Raw genomic sequence first — 22,327 nt, forward strand, 5'->3', positions numbered from 1 at the left:
TATCTGCTGCAGGGGTTCCACTTATCTTCGCTGTCACTTTCTAATGCTAGTTTATGGGCAGCGTTTTGTAGCTTAATTATGATGTTTTTCAGCATGGTCACGTGGCTCCAGAAGCCAATAAGGCACCGAAGTGGGTCCATCCTGGCTGAGCCTGGCCCCCATGGGGAGGAGATTGGCCGGTGTCCTGCCCGGGGCGGCGTGTGCGCAGCCAGAGCCCCAACACCTTCCCAAGAGACGCAGGTCCCCATAAATCCCCCACCCTGCCGTGGACAGGGCACGGTACCCACAGCCCACGGAGGCTCCTCGGGTCGCAGCTCCTGGCCGGTGGCCGAGAGAGGCTCTCCCACCCGCCGGCCCCACGCGCAGCAGCCGTGCAGCCGCCTCGCGGTGAGTACGTGTCCGTGGGGGGATCCCGGTCCCCGTCCCGGCCATCTCCCAGCCACGGCCGCCATTCCCCACCATGGTGGCAGCCAAGGCCGGAGCTGGGGATGCGGCAGGGCTTGATGAGGAAGCGGGAGTCGTGTGTGGGCCTCCGCTTCCCGTCCCGTCCCCTCGGCGGGCGTGGGGATGGCGGCTCTGCAGATCGTGGGCAGCAGAGCGAGGCCTCACACAGCCTTGTCCCCGCGGCCATGCTGCTGCTGGGAAGTGACAGATTGGGCTGCTGAGGGGCTCTGAGAGCCCAGCTGGCGGTGCCTGGGGGTCCCTGGTCACCCAAGGGTTGGGTGTTGCCCATTGGAGCACAGGCAGCCTCCACACCCTGGAGCAGGCATGGGAGGCATCCAGGACCCCTTGACTCCTGGGCTTGGCTGAGCCCGTGTCCTGTCCCCAGCCCACACTGGCAGGGATCACAGCCTTCAGCCCTGAGTTGCTTTTGTTTCTTGCAATGTTTGCTCAGTTCTCTCAGCTCAGAGCCCCTCCTGGGCTCCTTTTCCAGGATGGCAGGTCCTGCTCCGTGGCCTGGCAGCTCCCCCCTGGAGCCCGTGGTGACTGTGGGGGCCCTAGCCGAGGGGCTGTGCCGGCGGTGGGAGCGCTCCTTCCCCGCCGAGCAGCGGCTGACCCGTGCTGCAGAGCGCTCTGCTGCTATTCTTAGCCTGGGCTCCATTCCTGGTGGCTCTGGAGTGATGCTCCACTGAGCCCATTTCCTGCTCGCCACTCTCCCTGCCAGCACCGCTTCCTCCCCGCTGCACCCGTGGGGAGCTGGTGTGTGGGGTGAGATGGGTGGGTTGAGATCTGTGGGATGAGTCCTTCAAGACAAACCATGCAGGGTCAGCCTGGCAGGATCAGCCGTGTGGGGCCATCAGCCATGCCCTTCCTTTGCGGGGCACTGCCAGCAGCTCAGTCCTCAGCTGTGCCGGGCTCCAGGCCCCCAGAGCCTCGGGTCCCAGTGCTTCTGTGCTGGCAGCAGGCTCCCACCATGCTGGGACAGACTCTGCACCAGCCACAAAGGGTCCCTGACTCGGTGGGTCAGCCCTGCAGGACGGGCTCAGCTCCAGTGCCCAGCTCAGAGCTGGAGCCTGGAGCTCCCCATAGCCAAGTCCCAGGCAAGGTGTGTGGCCCGGGGGCATCCTGATAAACAGGACATGCCGGGAGCCCGTGTGCTCCTATGCTGGTCTGGAACTTTCATCAAGAAACCCTAATTGTGAAGCACGGATTCAATACCTGCTGTCTGACAGGCAGACCAGGACACCATTGGGTGCTCCTGATGGGGTGGCCAGTGCTAGGTCCAAACTCATCTCCTCAGTGGTGGCCCCAGAGGAGATTTCAGGAGCTGCTGCACACCCCAGTGTTCCCCACACAGCTCTCCCTGGGCTAGCAGGGACAGCTGGTGAGGAATGATTTTTTTCTCACAAAGCTGGTGGTCCAGGTCTGTGCACCAAGCAGAGCAGGCTCTTGCCCAGACATGGTGAATTTTGCTCCAGCCCTGAGACTCCTGGTTCTCAGGAGGTCCTGCCACTCTCAGGCCGGACCCTCCAGAGAGGTTGGGGGACTTTTTGCTCCCCGCAGACGGTGTGAGTGAGCAAGGAGGGTCTCGCGCCCCTTTCCGCAGAGCGGTGCCCCTTGCCTGTCCCTGGGGGAGTCCCTGGGGGGATCCCTGATGCTGCCGAGGCCTGGCCGAGCCGCTCCCCAGCCCGGGCGCGGTGTCCCCGCTCCCCGGGCCGCCGGGTCCCTCCGCCCCCGCCCCGTCTCTGCCGCCGCGAGCCGCCCGCTCTCCCAGAGGAGGTTCCCCAGCCCCGGGGGGCTGGCCGTGAGCCCGCACCAACATGGAGATGCTCTTCCAGGCGCTATAAAGAGCTCCGGCTCCCGCACCTGCCGCTCGGTCTCCACCGCGCCCACTCCCGGTCCGCACCCAGCGCCGGGGCTGGGGTCGCCGTCCGTCCCCTTCCCCGTCCCATCCCGTCCCGCTGACCGCGGCTCGTCCCGCAGCAGGGCCGCTGGAGGGGATGGACTATTCCTATGATGAGGACCTGGACGAGCTGTGTCCGGTCTGCGGGGACAAGGTCTCCGGGTACCACTACGGGCTGCTCACCTGCGAGAGCTGCAAGGTAGGACCGGCCGGGGCGCGCGAGGTCGGGGCTGCGGAGCCGGGGCTGTGCGGGGCTGGGGAAACGCAGCTGGGGCCGTGCGGGGCCGGGGGAGCGGGGCCGGGGCTCTGCGTGACAGGCGCCTTGTGGGGCCGGGGCTGTGAGGGGAGCGCTGCACGGGGACGAGGGGTCCGGGGCTGTGTAGGGAGCGGGGAGGGGGCTCTGCAGGGGCCGGGGCAGCGGGACCGGCCGAGGGGCTTCTCTCGCCCGTTTTCGTTAGCCGCGGATTCGCGCCCGGTGGCGGGAGGGGAGCGCGGCCGCGACGGGAGCCCCGAGCGCGGCCGGAACCTCTCCCGAAGGCGGTGCCGGGGACGGGGTACCGGTGCCGGGATGCCGGTGTCGGTGACCACCGCATCGCCGCCGCCCGCCGCCGCAGGGCTTCTTCAAGCGCACGGTGCAGAACAACAAGCACTACACCTGCACCGAGAGCCAGAGCTGCAAGATCGACAAGACCCAGCGCAAGCGCTGCCCCTACTGCCGCTTCCAGAAGTGCCTCACCGTGGGGATGCGTCTGGAAGGTAGGGACGGCACGGCACGGCACGGCGGGGCGGGGGGCCGCGGGGGCCGGGGACTGGGTCGGGGCTGTGCGGGGACTGTGCCGTTGCCGGGACCGGTCGCGTTGTCCCCGTCGCCGCCACCTCCCCGGGCCGGTCAGTCCCGCCGCCGCTTCGATTCCGTTTTTCCGTCCCAAGTTATGAAAAAAATCGTTTTTTCGCGTCGTCCCCTTCTTTTCCTTGTTTCATTTTGTTTGTTTCCCCGGGGTTCCTGCTGCTACGGCTTCAACTTTCCAGGATTTTTTTTTTTTTTTTTGCTGGCAGGAAGGTTGGGAAATAGCAAATAAATTACTGTTTTCCTTAAGCACATAATTCCAGAAGCCGAGACTTAAGGAAAAACGTTACAAATTATGGGGATCGCAATAAAACTGCCGCAGACCCACCACGAATTATATTTTTCCTCTCGGCGACATTTAGTTTAACGGATTTCTGACCCTCGGGGGGACGATTCCAGCCCCACAGCCGCCGCCTCTCTCTGATGTCGGCGCAGAGGATCCCGACATCAGAGTCGGGCCCCGACAGCCCGTGCTGCGGGTCTGCAATGTTCAGCATCCGGCAACGAAATGTATTTGAGGGGACAGCTCATCGGCACGGGATGGCAGAGCAAAAGCGGAGGCAGAGGAGCCCCCCACCCCCGAGTCAGCCGCCCCCTCCCCACATCTCCCTTGAAATCGTTTGCGTTTTGCAGCGGGTGGGAGTGGGCTGAGTCCTCCTGCCTGGCCCCGGCGGGGCTGAGCCCTCGCCCGCCGGGCTCGCTGCTCGGGACACAGCGCGGTTAATCGGAAAGTCCTTCGTGTTCTGGCAGGGCGGCCGCTCGCTCCGGGAGCGGGGCGGGAGCCTGCGAGCAGAAGCGCAGGAGTAAGACACAACATCGAGCTGCAGATTCAGCCCCTGCAAACTCCCGGCGTCGGCTGGCTTCCAAAACAGATCCCAGTTCCAGTCTCCTCCCAGGGCTGGGGTTACTGGTGCCCTAAATCCCTCGGTGCATGCTCTGGCTGTGTTGATCGATGTCGCAAGGGGATTTGGGCGCTGGGCAGGGGCTGGAGACCCTACGGCAGACTGGCAGGGACAGTGCTTGGGGTGCCCGGGGGAAAAAGGCATGGTCTCAATTTGTCCCTTTCCAGCAGTTTCTGTCGTGTACGTGTGGAGGTGCTTTAGTCCTAGAGCTGTCCCAACAGCCTTTTTGTGTGTGTTTTCTTGCTACTGGCTCCTTAGCAGAGCTGAGCAGATGAGGCAATCACCAAGCCAAGGCAATATTCCATGGAACCATCTCTTTTGTAGTAAAAAAGAGACCACCTTTTTCAGTTCCGAGTATTTTTGGGGAAAGCATCTGAGGTGATGCTTTGGAAGTGAGTCTAGAGGTCCACACAACAGGAGCAAGGCCGAGGTGATTGATTTTGGGAACACAGTGTTGACACAGGCACCCCTCAAAGTGCTGAAGGGAGGTGGCAGTGGATCTTGCCCAGGAGGAGCACAGCCCTGGCCGAAGGCTGCCCACAGCCCTGGGGACTCTACCCATGGCACCTTCCATATCTCTGCCCAGGCAAAGAAAGGTGGCCAAGGGGAGGCAGAGCCTGGCCAGCAGCCTGCCCCAGCCAAGGCTCTGCACTGGGATGAGAGCAGGCAAGGCAGTGCAAAGGGAAGGGGGGCTGCAGTGTGCTGGAGACCCCTCCTGCCACCGTCTGGGTGTGTGGCTCAGGGGTCATCTGCAGATGGTTTTGGGGTTGTTGCTCGGGGTGCAGGCACTTCACGGGTGGCTCCACTTGAGCCCCCTTGCCTGGAGGTCAGGATTCATCATCTTCCTCTCGGCTGTCAGCTGGGACACAGCAAATGGCAAGTTGCTCCCAATCCCAAGTGTAGCACAAATGGCAGGGAAAGCAGAGCAGGAGGGAATTAGAAGGCCTTTTCTCCCTTTGTGCTCTTGCTGGGAGAGGGGAGGAGGTGTATGCAGTTGCCTCTGGAGGGCTTGTGAGACCAGGCTGTGAGCACCTCTTGCTGTGTGTGGGAGTGCAGGCAGCCCTAGGAGGGTCTCTGCCTGTGCACCCTTGCCAGGGTCACAGGGATTTGCTTTAGGATATGATCCCTGGGCGTCACTGTGCCCGACCTCGAGCAGCAGTGGGATAACTTTGAGTGGGTGTGAGGTTTGGTTTTTGGTGTGCTCTGAGGTTTGTGACCAGGGCTACCAGACCTGCCTGTGCCAGCTCGGGCTGACAGCCTGTCTGCCTGTGTGGGACCCCAGCTGGGGTGTGCACGTCCGAGTGTGACCACCTCCTTCAGACCCGAGCCGGGAGCTGCCCCGGGACAGCTCTCTGCTGCCCAGAGGGGCGTGGGCCGGCTCTCGGGAGGGGGGACACAGCACCCCTCTCTTCAGAGGCTGCCGCTGGCAGCCCGCTCCCAGTGAGATGCTGTTTTCATGAATAAAGAATGAGGGAGGAAGCCAGGGCGGCTCTCCTGGGAGCGCATTCCTGCTCGTCCTGGAAATGCTGCTGCTCCCGGCCACCCTCCGCCTTTCCAGCCTGCCTTGGGAGCGTTGGGGAGGTGCTCCAGCTCTCAGGGGGGGCTGGCTGTCAGCCCCAGGATAAGTAGGCGAAAGAAAGGCAGAGGTAACAGCTGAGAGGCAAAGCAAGACCCGCTGGCTGTCAGCAGGAACACAAGATAGCAGAGGGGTTTTTCCTTTGATGCTCTCTGCGGGCTGTTCTCGCCGGCGCACTCCTCCGCTGCCGTCCAGCCCCCCGCTCCTGCCTTCCAGCGATCTGGGGCTCTTCCGAGGGAATGCCCGGGCAGCAGCCCCCGGAGCACGGCAGGGCAGTGCAGCAGGACAGGCTCCTTCTGCAGAGAAGCACCTGCTCCCTTGCATGCTGGCAGATCCTTGGCGTTTTGTGGTTTGGTGGGAACACCTGCTTTGCTGCAGCCGTCCGAGGCACTCTGCCGGCGGGATGCTCCAGCAGAGCCCTCGCCAGGGCTGGGACCCCCAGGGATGGCAGCCTCCTGCCTGAGGCCGGTGGGGTGAAGTGCATCCACGGGGACCTGCCAGCCGTGCTGCCCTAAAAAGGGGCAGAGATGTGCTGAGAAGTAGCACGTGCAGCCTGGATGGAGGGAACCAGGGTCTTGAGGGGACTGTGGGGTCCTAGGCTCTGCAGAGACAAAGAAATCCCAGGGCTGGTCCGGTGACACAGGTCGTTAAAAGTAGAGTGTGAAATCCCCTCCTCTGCTCAGGCTTTAAGGGCTGTCCCCTCAACCCATTGGGAATGAAAGCTGCTTTTTCCCCCAGCTTGTTTTGCAGTGAAAGCCCAACCTCTCTTCCTTTCCTGCAATCCCCAGAGGCTCTGAGGATGACATTGGCTGGGCTGGGAGTGACACAAACTTTCTGGGAAGGTTTCCCCAGTGCTCCCCAAACTCTTTTTGCCACTAAGTCGTGTCCCCCAGCATTTTCTCTGTGCTCCGTGGAAGCCCTGGTCTCTCTCCATGTGGGTTCACTGCAGCCTCGGCCCTCTCTCTGTCTCCAGCTGTCCGTGCAGACCGGATGCGTGGAGGGAGGAACAAGTTTGGACCCATGTACAAGCGGGACCGTGCCTTAAAGCAGCAGAAGAAAGCTCTGATCCGAGCCAACGGCTTCAAGCTGGAGACCGTGCCTCAGATCATGTCCCCAGTGCAGAGCGACTACAGCCTGTCCTCCACCATCCACAGCATCCACGCCATGTCCAAGACCCTGCCGCCCAACCCGGCCGCCCTGACGCCCGTGGACTACGAGCGCAGCCCCTACGGGACGCCGTCCCTGGGCATGGCCGTGCCCGGCCACGCGCCGCTGCCCGGCTACCACTACCCCTCCTTCCCCAACCGCACCATCAAGTCCGAGTACCCCGACCACTACACAAACGCCCACGAGGCCGTGCCTGCCTACATGTACCCAGAGACCTACCCCAGCAGCTCCCCTCCCGACATCCCCGAGGTCATCCTGAAGCTGCTGCAGCTGGAGCCCGACGAGGCCCAGGTGAAGGCACGGATACTGTCCTGCCTGCAGCAGGAGCAGGGCAAAGGCCGGCACGAGAAGCTCAGCACCTTCGGCCTCATGTGCAAGATGGCCGACCAGACCCTCTTCTCCATCGTGGAGTGGGCACGGAGCTGCATCTTCTTCAAGGAGCTGGAGGTAGGACCTGTCAGTGGGATGGGCGCTGCTCCGGGGGGACGGTGGGGGACGGGCAGGACTGCGGCTGCGGTGATGTGAGGATGGGATGTGGCTGTGGGCAGGATTGAGGGTAAAATGTTGTGAGGACAGGGAAACACCTGTGGGCACAGGCCTGGGGCCATCCCTGCAGATCTGCTGACACGTGCCAGTCCTGCTCCCAGCTCCCTGCAGGGCTGGTAGTGCCCGGGCCCAGCTGCGATGCCAGAGCGATTCCCACTGTGCGTGGGGCTGATGATTTCAGATTCATCACGGCGGGGGCAGCTGTTGAGGCAATCGCCGGCAGAGTGACTGTGGTGTCAAGCTCAAGACATAATTGAAAAATGTAACGTTGAGGAATTATAGTTGAGACAATTCTCTCCCCTGCCTTTAGGAGGAAAATCGATGTGGTCAGGTGGGTGCTATTAGCAGCAGGCAGCAGGGGCAGCCCGAGCTTGCTCCAGAGCTGTGGCTGCTGCCAGCAGCCCACGAGTGTGCCTGGCTGGGGGACATGGAGCTGACCTCCATCCTGCCAAGACATCCCCTCTAGCAAATACCCCTGAACATTTACTGTGGCCAGGGGAGGGTTAGCAGGGCTGCAGCAGCTTCTGCCATCCCACACACCTTGCCAAGCTTTCAGAAATTTTCCATTCATGTTCTTAGCTGACCTAAGATCCCAAACTGATGCAAAAGTAGGAGAGAAAATTTTGCAACAGGGCCAAAACCCAGAGAGCAACATCCTGGGGCAGCTGTGATGGGACTCAGGTGGTTTCTTGTGTTTCCAGCAGGAGATTGTGCTGCCTGGCTCTGGCCAAAATCATCTTCTTCCAGTGGGACTGTGGTGTAGGACAGGACCAGGCTCTTCCCTATGCCAGGGGTGCTATTGGGCTGAATGTGGCCAAGCCTCGTGGCTCAAAATAGCCCCCATCATCCAGAACAGTGTCAGGAAATGGCATTGTGGGGGTGGGTTGGGCTTGTTTCAATCATATCAGTGTCCAGCCTGGATTTTGGGAACAGGGTGGTTGTTGTTTTGCAGGAGATATTGTAAACAGTGTAAATTCAGTTCCCAGCTGTATAGCTGTGTAGCCTTGTAACTCCATTGTCAGCATGATTGTGCCACCAAAATAGGCTGTTCCTGTGTGAATCGGTGTTGGCGGGTGCTCCTTCTGCCGTGGGACTCTGGGGGGGATGGCAGTGCCACAGGCCTCACCTGGGCAGAGCTACCAGTGTCCTGCTGGGAGCAGAGCACGTGCTCTGCCATGCTCAGGACAGGGGGTTTGGTGCTCAGTGGGTGCCCACAGCCGTCACTGCCATCCTGGGGGCTCAAGTTTTTGCCTCATCCACATGGTGATTGTGGGGTGCATTCCCAGCATTTCCCAGGGCTGGGGACTGCAGGACCCACAGCCCACCCTGGCTCCAGTGGCAGAGGGAGAATGAGGCATGGCCACCCGTGGCTCCCTCCTGTGCACAGAGCCCCGGGCAGCTCCGAGCCCAGCACAGAGCGGGGGTGCCCGGTATCCTCAGTGCCCCCACCTGAGGCTGCCCCTGCCCACCCCACATGGCTCATCCTCCCTGGCCAGGGCGGAGGCTTTTCCTCAGGCATGGGAGAGCAGCCAGAGGGAAGCAGGAGCAGGTCTGAGAACTTGAATCCCCATTCCTGCTCCTGCCTGGCACATAAAAGCCAGTAGCGCTGGGGCAGTAAATGAACTCCTGCTAGTGCAGGGTTTATGGCTCTGCCCTAAAGCCAGCACGGAGGAACATCAAAATCTCCGGGATCGATGGCACGGGCAGTCCCTGCTGGGGGCTCGGGGCTCCTCAGGGCAGGGCTGCAGCAGCCCTCTCCATCCCCTGGGAAGGTCTGTGTGAAGGTGACAGTCCCCAGCCCCAGCAGGGAAGGGCTGTTGGCTGAGGCCAGAGCAGGGATCCAGGCTGGAAAGGCACCGTGCTGGGACACCACTCCAGGGCATCATGCCAGGCTGGCACTACATGGGAGGAGGTGCAGGCAGGTGAGAAGGGGGGGGCTGTGGGCAGATTACCCCATCATGGATTGCTCTATCTGAGCTTGCCCAGCACTGCCGTGCTCCTTCCACAGGGCTGTTAGCAGAGACCTGGCTTCTCCCTGGGGCCTCACAGGGAGCCTGGAGAGGAAGGAGCAAATCTTCAGGGGCACGGGGAGCTGCTGGCTGACGTTTGGTTACGACAAGCCTTTAGTGCCTGCCCAGAGAGAGTGGGAGCAGTTTCCCCTGGAGCTTGCCAATCTAGTTCCCATTCCCATTCCCACTTTAGCAAGCTGCTGAGGGCCAGAATGGCTGCTTTGCTGTCTCCACACTCCCGGCATGGTGGCTGGGCTGGGTGACATCAGGGAGAGCCCCCCTGGCTCCACCGCTGAGCCCGGGGAAGGAGGGGGGCCACGGGCTAATGGCCTCTTGACATCGGCTCACACGCCACGTCCGCCCGCAGGCGCGGGGCAGTCAGATTGAAAACAGATTTAACTTCCCAGATATATCGTTTCATTTAAGGGCCAGTAATTCTGTCAGTCTGCCACTGACAAACGAGGGTCCCCATGCCAATCCGCCGGGAGACTGATGTCGCGGCGCTCATCCCGTGTCACCAGGAGGAGAATTACGGACTGCGCTGGCCTTCGGAGGCAAGACTAATAACGCTGCTGGGCAGAGGGGGATTTGGGGGCCCGCTTGTTTATCGAGGGCCGGCCAGGCAGCCGCGGCGCGAGGCCGCGCGGGCGGAGGGGGAAGAGGTCAGCGCTGACGCCCATAAATACGAACTTTAACTGAGTCTAGATGAGATGTGTCAGGACTGAGGGAAGATTTGCAGCATCTTTTCAGGAAGAAAAATATAGGCCGGGGGTGAAATATATTTTGTTGGGTTGTGAGTCTCAGGCAACTTTGTCCTTTCAGATGTAATTTTTTTATATGTATATGGAGAGAGAGACAGAGGGATGTGCACATACGCAGGCGCTTTTGCACACTCACATTGTGTCTGGTTTTGGTGAGGCTTATACACACGTGTCTTGCACAGCCTGGTTTATATAGGTGTCACTGCCATACCTACATATCAATATCGTGAACACAGGGTTGCAGTGACCTTTAGATTGGGATGAGCAGCCAGGAATGTTAAACAAATTGCCACGGTTTCAGCCCGAAGGCCGGGCTGGGCTGGGCTGGGTGTGCAGTGGGTCCCTGCGGCGCTGGAGGGGCACAGTGCAGCCACAGGGTAGTGGGATGGTGCCGGCCCCTTCCTCAGCCCTTTTGTGCCAAGGGCCTGGGGAAAACCACCCTCCATTCACAGGCAAGCTCCAAGGATGGGGGGCATGCTGAAGGCAGCACTGTTCCCACAGACCCAGGGGTCCCTGAGGTCACTGGGTCTGTCTGCTGGGCTGCCCTCCCTCAGCTGTGCTCAGAGATCTCAGAGCCACGACAAAGCCTATTTGCAGTCAATTGCTCCTCTGCCTTTAACATGTGGGTCATCTTGACCCCATCTCCTGGCCAACAGCCAGAGCGTTTTTGGCAGATTTAAAATCTCCTTCTGGTGGTGGATGCTGCAGCAATGTTCAGCATCCCATGCACTGGGGGAAATGTGACACTGCCCTGCCTGCAGAGCTGGGGTGCCCGTGCAGCCAGGGCTGCAGCAGCCTGGGAGCCAGCAGGGAGATGGGATCCTGGCCTAGCCCCACTGGTGTGGGTGGGTATTTGTTTTAAGATGCACATTGTGGTGGTATCTGGGCAGGGCAATGGGGACCTGCACTGACCATTAGCACCTTGGACGTGTGTGGGTTTTCCATTGCGGGTGGCTGGTGGACACCAATCCCCATTCACACTTCTCAGTAGCCAAGGTGATGGGTCCTGCTTGCACTCAGGAATTGCTGGGGCTGCTCAGGGTGCTGGCATGTGCCACGCACCTGCCAGAGGGCTGTGGGGCAAATCTTGCACCTGAGATCTGGGAGGAGGCCTGGAGGGCATCTGTGTGGTGGGGACAGGTCAGGGACAGCCGAGTGCTGCTTGGGCCTGTGGCTGGGGATGGATGTCCTGGCACCAGCTCAGGGCTTCCTGCCAAAGAAGGGCTGCTGGTGGGTCACTCTCCTTCCCAAAGCCATGGTACCTGGGCTGGGTCTGCCCTGAACCAGCTGTGCAGGGAGCAGTGAGCGCTGCGGGGCTGCACCGTCCCTGCATGGCCTGGGCACATTCTGGGAGCCCCAACACTTGCAGGGGCTCCCTCACCTTGTACCTGTGAACCCACAGGGAAGGCTGTAAAAGATTTAAACTACACCCACATGCAGGTCCTGCATTCCTGTTCCTGGGCAGCACCATCCCTGTCTCTGCATGCCCTGCCTCCCCTCCAGCATCATCCCAGCACCTTTCCCACAGAGAACTGCATTTTCTGTGGGTTGCAGCCCATCAGGGATTGCTCTTCCAGGGTGGGGAGGGTTTCACCACGTGTTTTGTGAATGGGTTAAATGCTCGCTTCAAAAAAAGATAAGGATTGCCTCTCAAAGACAGCTTGCATCAGGCCTTTGATAAAGCACTCTGAGGAAAAGCCTTGACATTAAAAGAGGAAAATCCTTTGCTTAACTTTTAACGGGAGCGTGTGTGCTGCCGCCTCGCTGGGAGGATTGATTGCCCCTGAGTGCCCTCCATTAGCAGCCCCTGCTCCTCAGGCCAGGCCAGGGTGGGGTGCCCCCGGTGACCCCCAGCCTGAGCCCCCTGCAGCAGAGCCTGAGTGCCAGAGCGGGGCCATGGGGGCAGCCTGCTGCCACCCAGCCTGGGCATGGGCACACCCTGCTTGGTGCTGGGGACAACTCCACGGACCCCAGCCAGCTCTGACTGGCCCATGGAGCCCCCAGCCCACCCCATCATGTGCCCAGGCACATTCCCCCACGCCATGGCCATGTGGCTCTGGTGCACTGCGACAGCACCGCGGCACGTCGGAGCGTGCTGGTAAAGGAACAGCCCTGCAGCAGCCATGAAGGGTGAAGTGTGCTGCTGAGGGTCTTCAGGCTTCAGCCAAACACCCTCAGAGAATCTGATTAGTAATTTTTAAAGGAAGAAAATAAGATTTCAAAATTGTTGAAGTGCTTTCCATGGAAAAGCTAACTTTTTAAAATGGTTTTCAGGGCAAAACCTTCTGTATGTCTCCTCTGGAGCTCATCCCACTCAGGAATGAGGCACAGGAAAGAACTTCCAAAACAACGCCCTGACTGAGCCAGAGCGGAGGCGCTCAGCACCGGCCAGGACTGAGCAGCTGGGCTGGCCCCAGCTCCCTGCTCGGGCTGGCCACTGCTACAGCCAGCCACTCGCCTTCTAGCAGGGGGCACCAGGGGTTGCAGAAAGTCTCTTTTTTGGTTTAGTGCACAATGAGCTTTTCCCCAGGGTTTTGTTGAGCAGCTGACCAGGAGCCTCATGCTCTGAAGTGCTGGGCCATGAACAGCAGCTGCTGCACTGGCTGGGGAATGAGGGACAGCCCCACAGGTGGGCAGGAGCAGTGCCACAGCCCTGTCACAGTGCCCACGGCCCCACAGGTGGGCAGGAGCGGTGCCACAGCCCAGCCACCATCACTGCCTTCCCACCCCACCTCGTTCCCTGTGCTGCCACACTCCCAGCTCTGGCCACCCACCACACTCGAGAGACAAATCCCGGCGGCTCGCGGGGAGCGCCGGCTCTGAGACCATAAAGCTCTTTCTCATCTGGCTTCTATTCCTTTTGCAATCTCCCAGAGTGGGTTTATTGCAGCCTCTTCAGCAGAACGAGGGCATTATCCAGCCCTGTGATGCTGCATCTGTCTTCCCTCTATTAACGGGGGAGCACAATGGCCCTGCAGAGCTCGGCTGCTGGCACTGGGTTTGCTCCTCGGGGCGGTGGTGGAGGCAGTACTGTGATCCCAACCCTTTCCCTACAGTGGCCCTCAGCAGAGGGGAGTCCAGGCAGGGCAGGAGCTCAGCTCTTTGTGGGAAGGAGTTGGGGTTCAGTGGAGACCAGTGCTGAGGGGATGAAGCTGGTGACCTGTGGTGTTTTTTGTCAGGACAGTGGGGAGGGCAGCGTGCCCTGCATCCTGCCACAGCTCCAGGGGCTTTTAGTCCTTCCAAATGCAGTTGCTGGCTCTGGCAGCTCATCCCACCAGTCAGTGCTGCTGCCTGCAGTCCCAGTGCCCTGAGAGACCTTTGGGGACCCTTCCAGGTGGTGTCCTGGCTCCAGCCCCTCTCAGGGACAGTCCCATGTGTTTCTCTGGGCACACAGAGTGGCACATGTGCACCAGTGCACGTGGTCACAAGTGCGTGTGTTGGTGCGTGGGTAGGGCTGGGCTGGCAGCTGCAGGGCACAGCGATGTCCCGCGCCCGGCGGCTCCCCCATGGCCCTGCTGCCCCCCCAGCCTGCCATCCTGGCCAGGACTCGGATGGGCACTGCCTTCTTTAGTTTTAAAGTATCCAGAGGGGCTGTGTGGACACACAGGCCCTTTGTGCAGCCACCGCGTGTCCCTCCCGCAGTCATTTTGTTAAAATTTGTGTGCGATTTGAGGAGGTTGTGCCTGCTGGGGGAAGACCCGTGCTGATAAGAGCCAGCAAGTGCCACTGAAACATGTTGAGCTGCTTTGAAGCCAGCTCTGCAAAGCCACCTGCCCAGGGTCCCCCTTTCTGGGGTGCAGCTCCAGCTCTCCATGCTCCTCCCAGGGGATGCCCCCTCCCATGGGATGCCTGCCAGGCACAAGGTGGGTGCTGTGCACTGCAGCACGGTGGGTGTCAGCCGTGCTGCTCCCGCTCTTTTTCAGGTGGGTGACCAGATGAAGCTGCTGCAGAACTGCTGGAGTGAGCTGCTGGTGTTTGACCACATCTACCGGCAGCTGCAGCATGGCAAGGAGCACAGTGTGCTGCTGGTCACGGGCCAGGAGGTGAGAAATGGCCTCTGGGACTGTGGTGGTGCTGTGGAGGGGCAGTGGGGACAGGCAGGGGCTGCTGGGGAAATGGAGTGACTTCTTTCTTTCTTTTGTCCCAGTGTGGCCAGCTCGGCATAGGGCAGGCAGGTGGTGTTACACTCTGGGTCAGCTTGTGCAGAAGGCCCCATGCTGTCCCATCCTGTCCCATCCTGCCACCAGCTCCTGGTTCTGGAGAATAATGTTTCTTAAGGAGAGACCAACACCCCACCTGTACTGTCAGCAGTAGGATGGGAGAAGGAGCCTCTTCCCTTCCTGGAGGTGGCTTTTGGAGATGTGGTTCCTACAATTCCAGCATCCTGTGAGGGCCCCCGTTTTAAATGGTGTTCCCATTTCACCCATCAGTCTTTTTTTTGACTCTCCTAATTCTCAGTCAGTGCTCAGGGCTGGACCCAGCTCCTGGCCCGGGTGAGGTGCCCTGCAGCAGGTTGTGGGGGGACTGGGGCTGCCAAAGCTGATGCCACCCCCTCCTCGCAGGTGGACATGTCGGCCATCGCAGCCCAGGCCGGCTCCATCCTGAACACGCTGGTGCTGCGGGCGCAGGAGCTCGTCCTGCACTTGCACTCGCTCCAGGTGGACCGGCACGAATTCGTCTGCCTCAAGTTCCTCATCCTCTTCAGCCTCGGTGAGTGCAGCTGGGGGGCACTGGGGCGGGGGGCAGCGCTCCGGGGTCCCGGCCGTGCTGCTGCGTGCGAAGCTTGGGGCGGGGGCCCGCACGGCGCGGGGTCCGGCTGTGCCGCAAAGGGGCTCTTAACGAGGAGCCGGGAGCGAGAGCCGGCACCTGCCTGTCCCCCTCTCTTGTCCCGGGACCCAAAACATCTCCCGCCGCGGGGCCGGGTTCTGCTCCAGCTGCAGGGGACGTTGTCACCCCGCTGGCCGAGCAGAGCCTGTTTTGGTCGCTCGCCCATCGCAGCGGGCAGGGAAACAAGCGCTGATACGGCTGCGGAAAACAGGCGTGTTGACAGAGGCGGCCGGGCCGGGCCGGCCCTATCAGCCGGGATTTGCGTCAGAGAGCCCGTGCAGAGCCGCTGGGCTCGGCTCCGCGCTCTGATTAGGCTCAGCCTGGAGCCTGCGGTCGGGCACCGCCGGCACGCTCACACCTCCCACCTCACCCAGACTAAATAACTCCGGAGCCGGGCGCGCCGCCGGCAGAGCCCGAAACGCGCCTGGGGCGGCAGAGCCCGCTCCTGCCCCTGGGATCCCCGTGTCAGCCGAGTGCTGGTGCTGGCACGGTGAGCTTGGTGGGCATGGTGAGCCCAGCGCCGTCCGTGGCAGACCTGTCTCCATCCCCATCCCTGTCCCCATCCCTGTCCCCGTGCCCGCCCTGTCCCTGTTCCAGTGCCTTGGCTCTGTGCTTGCGCCTCTGCACTCGCGGGGTCTCGTGCAGGGACCGGCGGTGGGAGCTGCGCCGCTGTCCCGTCCTGCACCTGCAGCATCTCCTCCCTCGGCTTTCCTTTCCTCTGGAGCTGTTTAGAAACCCAGAGAAACGAGAGACGATAATTCGCTGCTCAAGCAGTGATAAGGTGTGGCACAAACAGTGCCCAGGCTGGGAAATGAACGAGCCGGGGGGGGCTCGTACCCCGAGCCAGGACCTTCCCCGGCTGCTGCCCCGCGGGCTCAGCGCCAGCAGGGCCGGGTCCCCCCGTGCTGCCCCGGTCCCCCTGTGCCCCCTGGCAGGGCACAGCACAGCGAGCAGGAGCAGTGTCCCCCCCGATGGCTTCCCCAGAGCAGCGGCTTTCAAGGAGGGCGTGGAATGCAATAGCCGTGTTTTCCCATACATCATTTTGCCCCAAATGCAACTTTTTCTCTCCATATTGCAGAGCTCACTTGGAGTAATTTGCCCTTCGTAGGCTCAGCTGTAGAGGACGGGATTGTGTATTATGTGCAGGATGTAATTGCCTTTAACAAGAGAATTTCCACATTTACCACTCTGCCACAGCACAGTCAAAGCCAAGCCCTGTTCACAAGAGCTGCCATTTGAGTTCTAAATAGATTTCTCTCCTGAGCAGGTAAAGAGATTTAATTAAAATTAGGGCTTCTCAAAATAGCAATATTTATGAGGACGGCACAGGTTAGCTTTGTTCTACAGAAGGGCTTAATAGAGCCTTAATGGATTGACCTATCATTCGATTTCATGACTTACATTCATGAAGCAGCTACTCTTGGGGAGGGGAGGAAGAGAGGCTTTTATAGCCCACATTCCCTTAAGCGTTTGCAATTTATCAGCAGCTTCTCCCAAACAAAAGGAGCTGTGAATAGGAAGAACACTTGAGGGCATAGAAATAATCCCAGGCATATCTGTATGTGTGATGGGAGGCTTTGTCACAGGACAGTCTTTGCAACTGCTGCAGTGTCTCTAAATGAAGTGAGTCAATGTTATTTGGACAACATTCTTTATTCCTTGCAGGAATGAAAAGATTATTCAAATATTCAATTAAACAGTGAATAGGGTCTTTCAGAGAACCAGGTGAGTTCATCGAGTAGAACTAGCTATTGTTGAGCCAACTCAGGGGATAGATTTGACATTTATCAATATAACTTCTTTTTTTTAATGACATGCACAATAACCTTATGCAGATAAAGAGATTTCATAACAACAACCCGGGTAGCAGGAGACAATAGGAGCAAATGTGCTGTCAGAGTGAAAAGGGAAGGGTGATCTGATCCACTGCATCTTGGCACAACCTGTGCCCTTTGTGCCTGCCCCCGCAGTGCCCGTGGCCGTGGGCATGGCCGGGGGCTGGGGCTCCCCGGGGGCTCACGGCCCCCCGCTTGCTGTGCCTCCCCCCCTGCGGCCCCGCAGGCCCCCCGGCCACACCTCTGCTCACGGCTCTGACCCCGGCCTGGGCTGCAGCAGCCTTGGGTGCCACGGTCCCTTACAGGGACCCCAAACTCCCAGCTGCTTGGCCAGACCCTGAGCCCAGATTTCCCCGTTTGCAGCCGGTGAGTGGGAATTTGGCACATCAGGCTCTGTGTGCAGCACAGCCAGAGGGGCTGTGAGCCAGGCAGTGCTCCCAAGTACCTCGTCCTGCACAGTGAATCCACTAAATCCACTTGTCCTGGATGGACTGTGCCAGGGTTCTTGAGGTCTCTGCTGGGCAGGTGTGTGTGACCATGGCTGTGTGCAGCTGCAGGTGGGGATGGGGCAGTGCCCAGCACTGGTTCCTAAAGCCACCAAAATCTGTGTGCAGGGATGACTGACCCTGCCTGCACCTCGGTGCTGCTGCCTGCTGAGCTGTCACTGCCCTGCTGGCACCAGAACTGGCAGCAGGATTATGGGAAGCTGCTGTGGCCCTGGAGAGGCGTGGAGGATTAGGGTTTCCAGGCTGGTGAGCCTGGTTGCCACATGGGAAAGACCAGGTTTATCAGGGAATTAATTCAGCCGCTTCCTCGACCTTCAGGAATTAAAGAGGGCTGACGGCAGCAGCTCCCAATGTGTTGGCACAGCTGGCAGCACCTTCTGGCTTTGCAGCTTCCTGGGCAGTGAGGGCAGGGAGACACCCGTCCTACTGCCAGGGGGTTTGGAATCTGCCCTCAGCTTCAGGGAAGACCTGGGCAGTAGGGTAGGGATGGAGAGCCCATGGCTGGGTAGGGATGGGGTGTGGGACCTCTCCTGCACTGTTTTCAGGCAGGAGTGTGGCTCCCTCCTGGCTCACCCAGCACAGCGTGTCACAGAGGGGGCAGACCCGTGAGTTTGGCACCATTTCATGCCCATCCTCCCCCCTGCAGACGTGAAGTACCTGGAGAACCACACGCTGGCCAAGGACGCTCAGGAGAAGGCCAACGCGGCGCTGCTGGAGTACACGGTGTGCCACTACCCCCACTCCACGGACAAGTTCCGCCAGCTACTGCTCTGGCTGGCCGAGGTGCGGGCGCTGAGCCTGCAGGCCGAGGAGTACCTGTACCACAAGCACCTCAGCGGGGAGGTGCCCTGCAACAACCTCCTCATCGAGATGCTGCACGCCAAGCGGACTTGAGTGGCCACGGCAGGACCCGGCAGCACCCCAGTGCCTCCAGCAGGGGCAGGACCGGTGCCCGGGGCTGGCAGGCGCCTCCCACCCTGCCTCCCTCAGCGATGCTATTTAACCTCTGCTATTGCAAACGCCCCAGAAGGTCTCGAACACAGCAAGGACAGTTGAGGCTGCAGGGCCGTGGCTTGGCACTGCCCCGTTGGCAGTGCTGACCTCCAGCTCCACTGCACACCTGGTGCCCAAACCTGTCGCTTGCCAACCCGGCTCAGCAGCACCAAGGAAGGGGAAAGCCTGTCCCGGTTTTTCTCCTGTTTCTGCTCCTCCTGCTGCCCCCACCAGCTGTTTCTTGACTGACGCCATCCCTCCCCGACCCTGCCCATGTCTCAGGGCCCCTCGTGCACAGGGCAGGAGAGAGGGGAGGTGAAACCCCTCCAGGCTGTGGTTTTATGGCGGCTGAGGTGTCTCCAGGCACCAGGGAACACACAGAGGTGCTGGATTTCTGCAGGAAATCCACACAGGATACAGGGGCTGGGCTGAGATATCAGCCCCATGCAGGAGTGCCAGGACCCCACGGTGCAGATGCCGGGTCCCAGTTGCTGCCAGCTCTGTCCTGAAGCTGCCCTGGCCAAGACAGGGCAGGCAGGGCTGGGCAGTGCTGAACCCTCAGCTGAGGTGTGTTTTCCTAGTGCCTGCTGGTGGTGGAGGCAGCAGCTCTGTGCCAGCCACAGTGCCCAGAGCCCAGAGCTGCCCACGGGCAGCACAGCTCAGTCCTGCCCACAGCTGTGGTGGCAGAGCAGCCAGGCTGGAGGGAGGCGCAAGCTCCAGCATGTGCTCAGGATCTTGGGGAAACTTGGGGAGCTCTGCAGTGCCCTCATGCATTTATCTGCTGAGTGAGTGGGTAAGGAGGGATAGGGATTGACCTGCACTTCATGCTGGGCCTCCTGGCCCCCTCCTTTGCTCTGCCATGTCCCCAGGGGACAGCAAATGCTGGGCCAAAGCCACAGGCAAAGAGCTCTCTGTTCCTCCCCCATGCCGGGATTGGGGCTCACAGACAGGACTGGGAGCACTGGGGGTCTCAACCCCCCCAAGCTGGGCTGTGCTGGACTCTCACTGTTGCTTTCTCTCGGTCCCAGCTGTGCTCTCTCTCCTCTGCCCCACCACTGGGGCTGGCTCTGCCCCACAGACCCCCAGCCCTGGGGGTCCTGCAGCGTGGCTGGGGCTGGTCAGGGCTGTTCCCAGGGCAGGGCTGTCCTGGTGCCCGGGGCCACTGCAGCTCTGCAGAGCCGGTGCCTTGAGGAGCCACAGGGGCTGCCTGGAGCCGTTTGTGAAGCTTGTTAGACACAGAAGAAAGAGCATGTTTGTCTCTGCTTTAACACGTTTGTGCATTTTCCTCCTGAAGTCTGTGGTTTGGTTTCACCTTCTTTTTGTGAACTTAACTGGAGAAAATGTTTTGGGAGGTAAAAGACATTTTATTTTCAGAAAATGAAAAGTGTCCTTAAGTGTCTCTCTCTGTCTCTTACATCCTTTCCTCCCTCTCATCCCTGCCCTTCCCCACTCCCCCCCCCTTCCTTCCCAGGCAGAAGGTTACCAACTTCCTTGTCAGGAGCAAACCACTGTAATAAACTTTGCAGTTCATTTAAAACGGGAAACTTTGTATTTTTTGGCTGTCTTTCTAACCCTCGTGGTTGGTGCTCAGCATGGGGAGGGCTGGGTGTTTGTGGGTGCACTCCTGGGGGGTCACCTGCCCTCGTGGGACCGGGACAGCGTGGCTGTGGCAGGGGGCTGCTGCTGCTGCCTTTGCTTCTGGGCATTGGGGACCCCAGACTGGTTCAAAGTGCTGCTGGGAATTGCCACAGTGACTCTCACAGTGTTTTGCAAGTGAGTGCAGGAACAGCAGCATTTGTGGGCCATTAGTGGGCAGTGCCCTGGTCCTTGCACTGTGGCCAAGCCCCCATCTCTGGGCTCAGCCACACAGAGCTGGACATGAGCCCCTTCCCTTGGACACACTGCAACAAGGAGAGGAGGTTGTCTTTAAAATCAGCATTTACTGTTGTCATAATCAGCAAAACCCACCACATTTTCTGTGTTCTAAACACTACAGAGGTAATAGGAGAAGAGGGAAGGAAAGCAGCCCCCAGCTGGAGAGGGGCCAGCCGGGCAGGAGCCCAAGCAGGAGCAGGGAGAGGATTTTTGTCCTAAGCAGCAGAAGATGCTGTTGGTGTCAGCTGGTTCAGAAAAGGCTTGAAGCCAGCTGCTGGCCTCCCTGGTGCATGTGCTTCGTACCCAGCCCGTCCCAGCCCTGCCCCAGCTCAGGGTGCTCCCATCCCCACCACCTCGGGAGCGTGGGCACTGCCTGGGCACGGCTGCCCTGGGCAAAGCTGGGCTTGTCCCCATCCCACTGCTCCAGCTCCCCCAGGCAGCAGCAGCCAGAGCCACAGCCCTGCAGCACCAGTGCTGCCAGCAGGGACGGGGGCAGTGGGGGCAGCACTGCCCAGGCCAGCCCTGGCTGCCCTGCCAGGGGCTGCAGGAGCCGTGGGGACCCCAGAGCACAGATACCCACCCGGGGGAGGAGCAGGGCACTTGTCAGCAGCAGACAAAGCCTCATGAGACCCCACAGTGCCCCCGCCTTGGTTTGGCACGTGGTGCTGGGAAGGAGTGCAGGGTGACAGCTCTGCCCAGGCTGGAAGCTCTCCAAGGGAAGGCAGCTCCTCCAACCTGCCATCCTTCCTGCTGGAGGACCCTCTGCATTGCAGGCTCATCACCCAGAAACTTCTCAGAAACCTAAAGCAAAAGAGAGAAGGTCTCAGCTCTGCTGGCAGCAGGGGAGGGCAGGGGTCCCTCCCAGGGCCAGGGGAGAACTGGAGAGACCCCACAGCCCAAACCTGCCATAGGACAGGGCTGTGGGTGCAGCTGGCATGGGCTGGCACAGCCAGTGGTAGAGCTCTGCCAGCCCAGAGAACCCCTGTCCCTTTGGGGGTCTCTGAACCATGGTCCTTGTGACAGGGAGCCAAAGCGGTCTCCATGCACAGGGCCATGGCTGCAGGCAAACCTCTTCTCCCCTGGCAGCCTGAGCACAGCACCCAGGGCTGGGAGCATGGAACAATCAGCTTTAAAGGGCACTGAAGGCAAACACCAGCTCTGCCATGGCAGGAAGCACCAGTGCCCTGTGGGCTGCACCTCCTGCACAGGGTACACGAGGGACTCCCCAGGCAGGGCCGTGGCACCAGGGCTGATCCCACCACGTCAGCCCAGCAGGGCTGGCATGGATGGGCTCTGCACTTCTCCCATGACACTCAGGTGCTTCTCTGGCTTTGAATCCCAAAGACTCACAGATTCCTTATTATTTCAAAGCAAGCTTATGGAACACAATATGGTGAGAGTTGCAGAATTACTCAGTATTGATCAGTGGAAGGCTGGGCTGTGCAGACAAGATCCATGTTGCTATGTGTGGCTTAGCAACATATAAATGTATTCAAACAGAATAATGAAATTATCGTGGGGAAACAAAGCAGCCATCACTTGAGGAGATGAAGGATGTGGAGGCCTCTTGGAGCCCTTGTTTGTCATGACAAGGAAGATGGGACTTATTGTTTGTGCAAATATGTGAACCGCCCCAGCCATGCCCTGCTGACAAAATGTGTGTAATGAAGGCAGGCAGGGCTCGCTGCACAGAGCAGCTCCCTGCAGCTGGGCTGGAGCTCATTACTGCAGAGCTGCTCCACGGACTGAGCTCTTGTGGGGGGAGGCCCTGCCTGGCTCTTGCCACAGCCACGCTGCAGAACTCCCCGTTTCTCTGGTTCTGGCCTGGAACTCACCTGGATTTTATCCACACTTATCCTCACCCATCCCACCTCCCACCTCCCCATGGACCCACTGTCTCTTGCACTTGGAGCCACTGCAACACCCAGAGTTCTCACAGGAGTGTGGCTGAGGCCCTGCAGCAGACAGGTGCTGGACCCCACCCCAGATCCAGCACAGCTTTCCTGGGAGACACAGGTGGAGCAGAGAACACCTCTCCTGTCTCTGCCACAGCTCCTGCTGGCAGCAGCACCAATCTCATCAGCTGCCTGGCAGCTTTCAAATAAAGGCATCTGGGGCTAAACACATCTCTTTCATTTC

At 60.1% G+C, this 22,327-nt stretch overlaps 1 protein-coding gene across 2 annotated transcripts; it reads left to right on the forward strand.

Annotated features, from left to right (window-relative positions):
• Window positions 1-144: 144 nt before the first annotated feature.
• NR5A1 (nuclear receptor subfamily 5 group A member 1) lies at window positions 145-19,850 on the forward strand. 2 transcript variants are annotated; one of them, XM_059865231.1, is made up of 7 exons: window positions 145-387; window positions 2,425-2,543; window positions 2,959-3,100; window positions 6,643-7,283; window positions 14,076-14,195; window positions 14,715-14,862; window positions 17,967-19,850. In XM_059865231.1, exons 2-7 carry the CDS (start codon window positions 2,442-2,444, stop codon window positions 18,212-18,214), a joined length of 1,401 nt encoding a protein of 466 aa, XP_059721214.1. In that variant the 5' UTR covers window positions 145-387; window positions 2,425-2,441; the 3' UTR covers window positions 18,215-19,850. The 2 variants fall into 2 exon arrangements, with proteins under 2 accessions (XP_059721214.1, XP_059721215.1); XM_059865232.1 differs by having other exon boundaries at window positions 2,428-2,543.
• Window positions 19,851-22,327: the final 2,477 nt, after the last annotated feature.

This window comes from Haemorhous mexicanus, chromosome 21 (genome assembly GCF_027477595.1).
Source record: "Haemorhous mexicanus isolate bHaeMex1 chromosome 21, bHaeMex1.pri, whole genome shotgun sequence".
NCBI lineage: Eukaryota > Metazoa > Chordata > Aves > Passeriformes > Fringillidae > Haemorhous > Haemorhous mexicanus.

What these genes read in the sequence shown, in the direction of transcription:
- NR5A1 (XM_059865231.1), top strand. Translation starts at nt 2,442, where the DNA reads ATGGACTATTCCTATGATGAGGACCTGGACGAGCTGTGTCCGGTCTGC. An exon ending in CGTGGGGATGCGTCTGGAAG is followed by an intron (nt 3,101 to 6,642) that starts GTAGGGACGGCA and finishes CTCTGTCTCCAG; the next exon opens with CTGTCCGTGCAGACCGGATG. An exon ending in CCTCATCCTCTTCAGCCTCG is followed by an intron (nt 14,863 to 17,966) that starts GTGAGTGCAGCT and finishes TCCCCCCTGCAG; the next exon opens with ACGTGAAGTACCTGGAGAAC.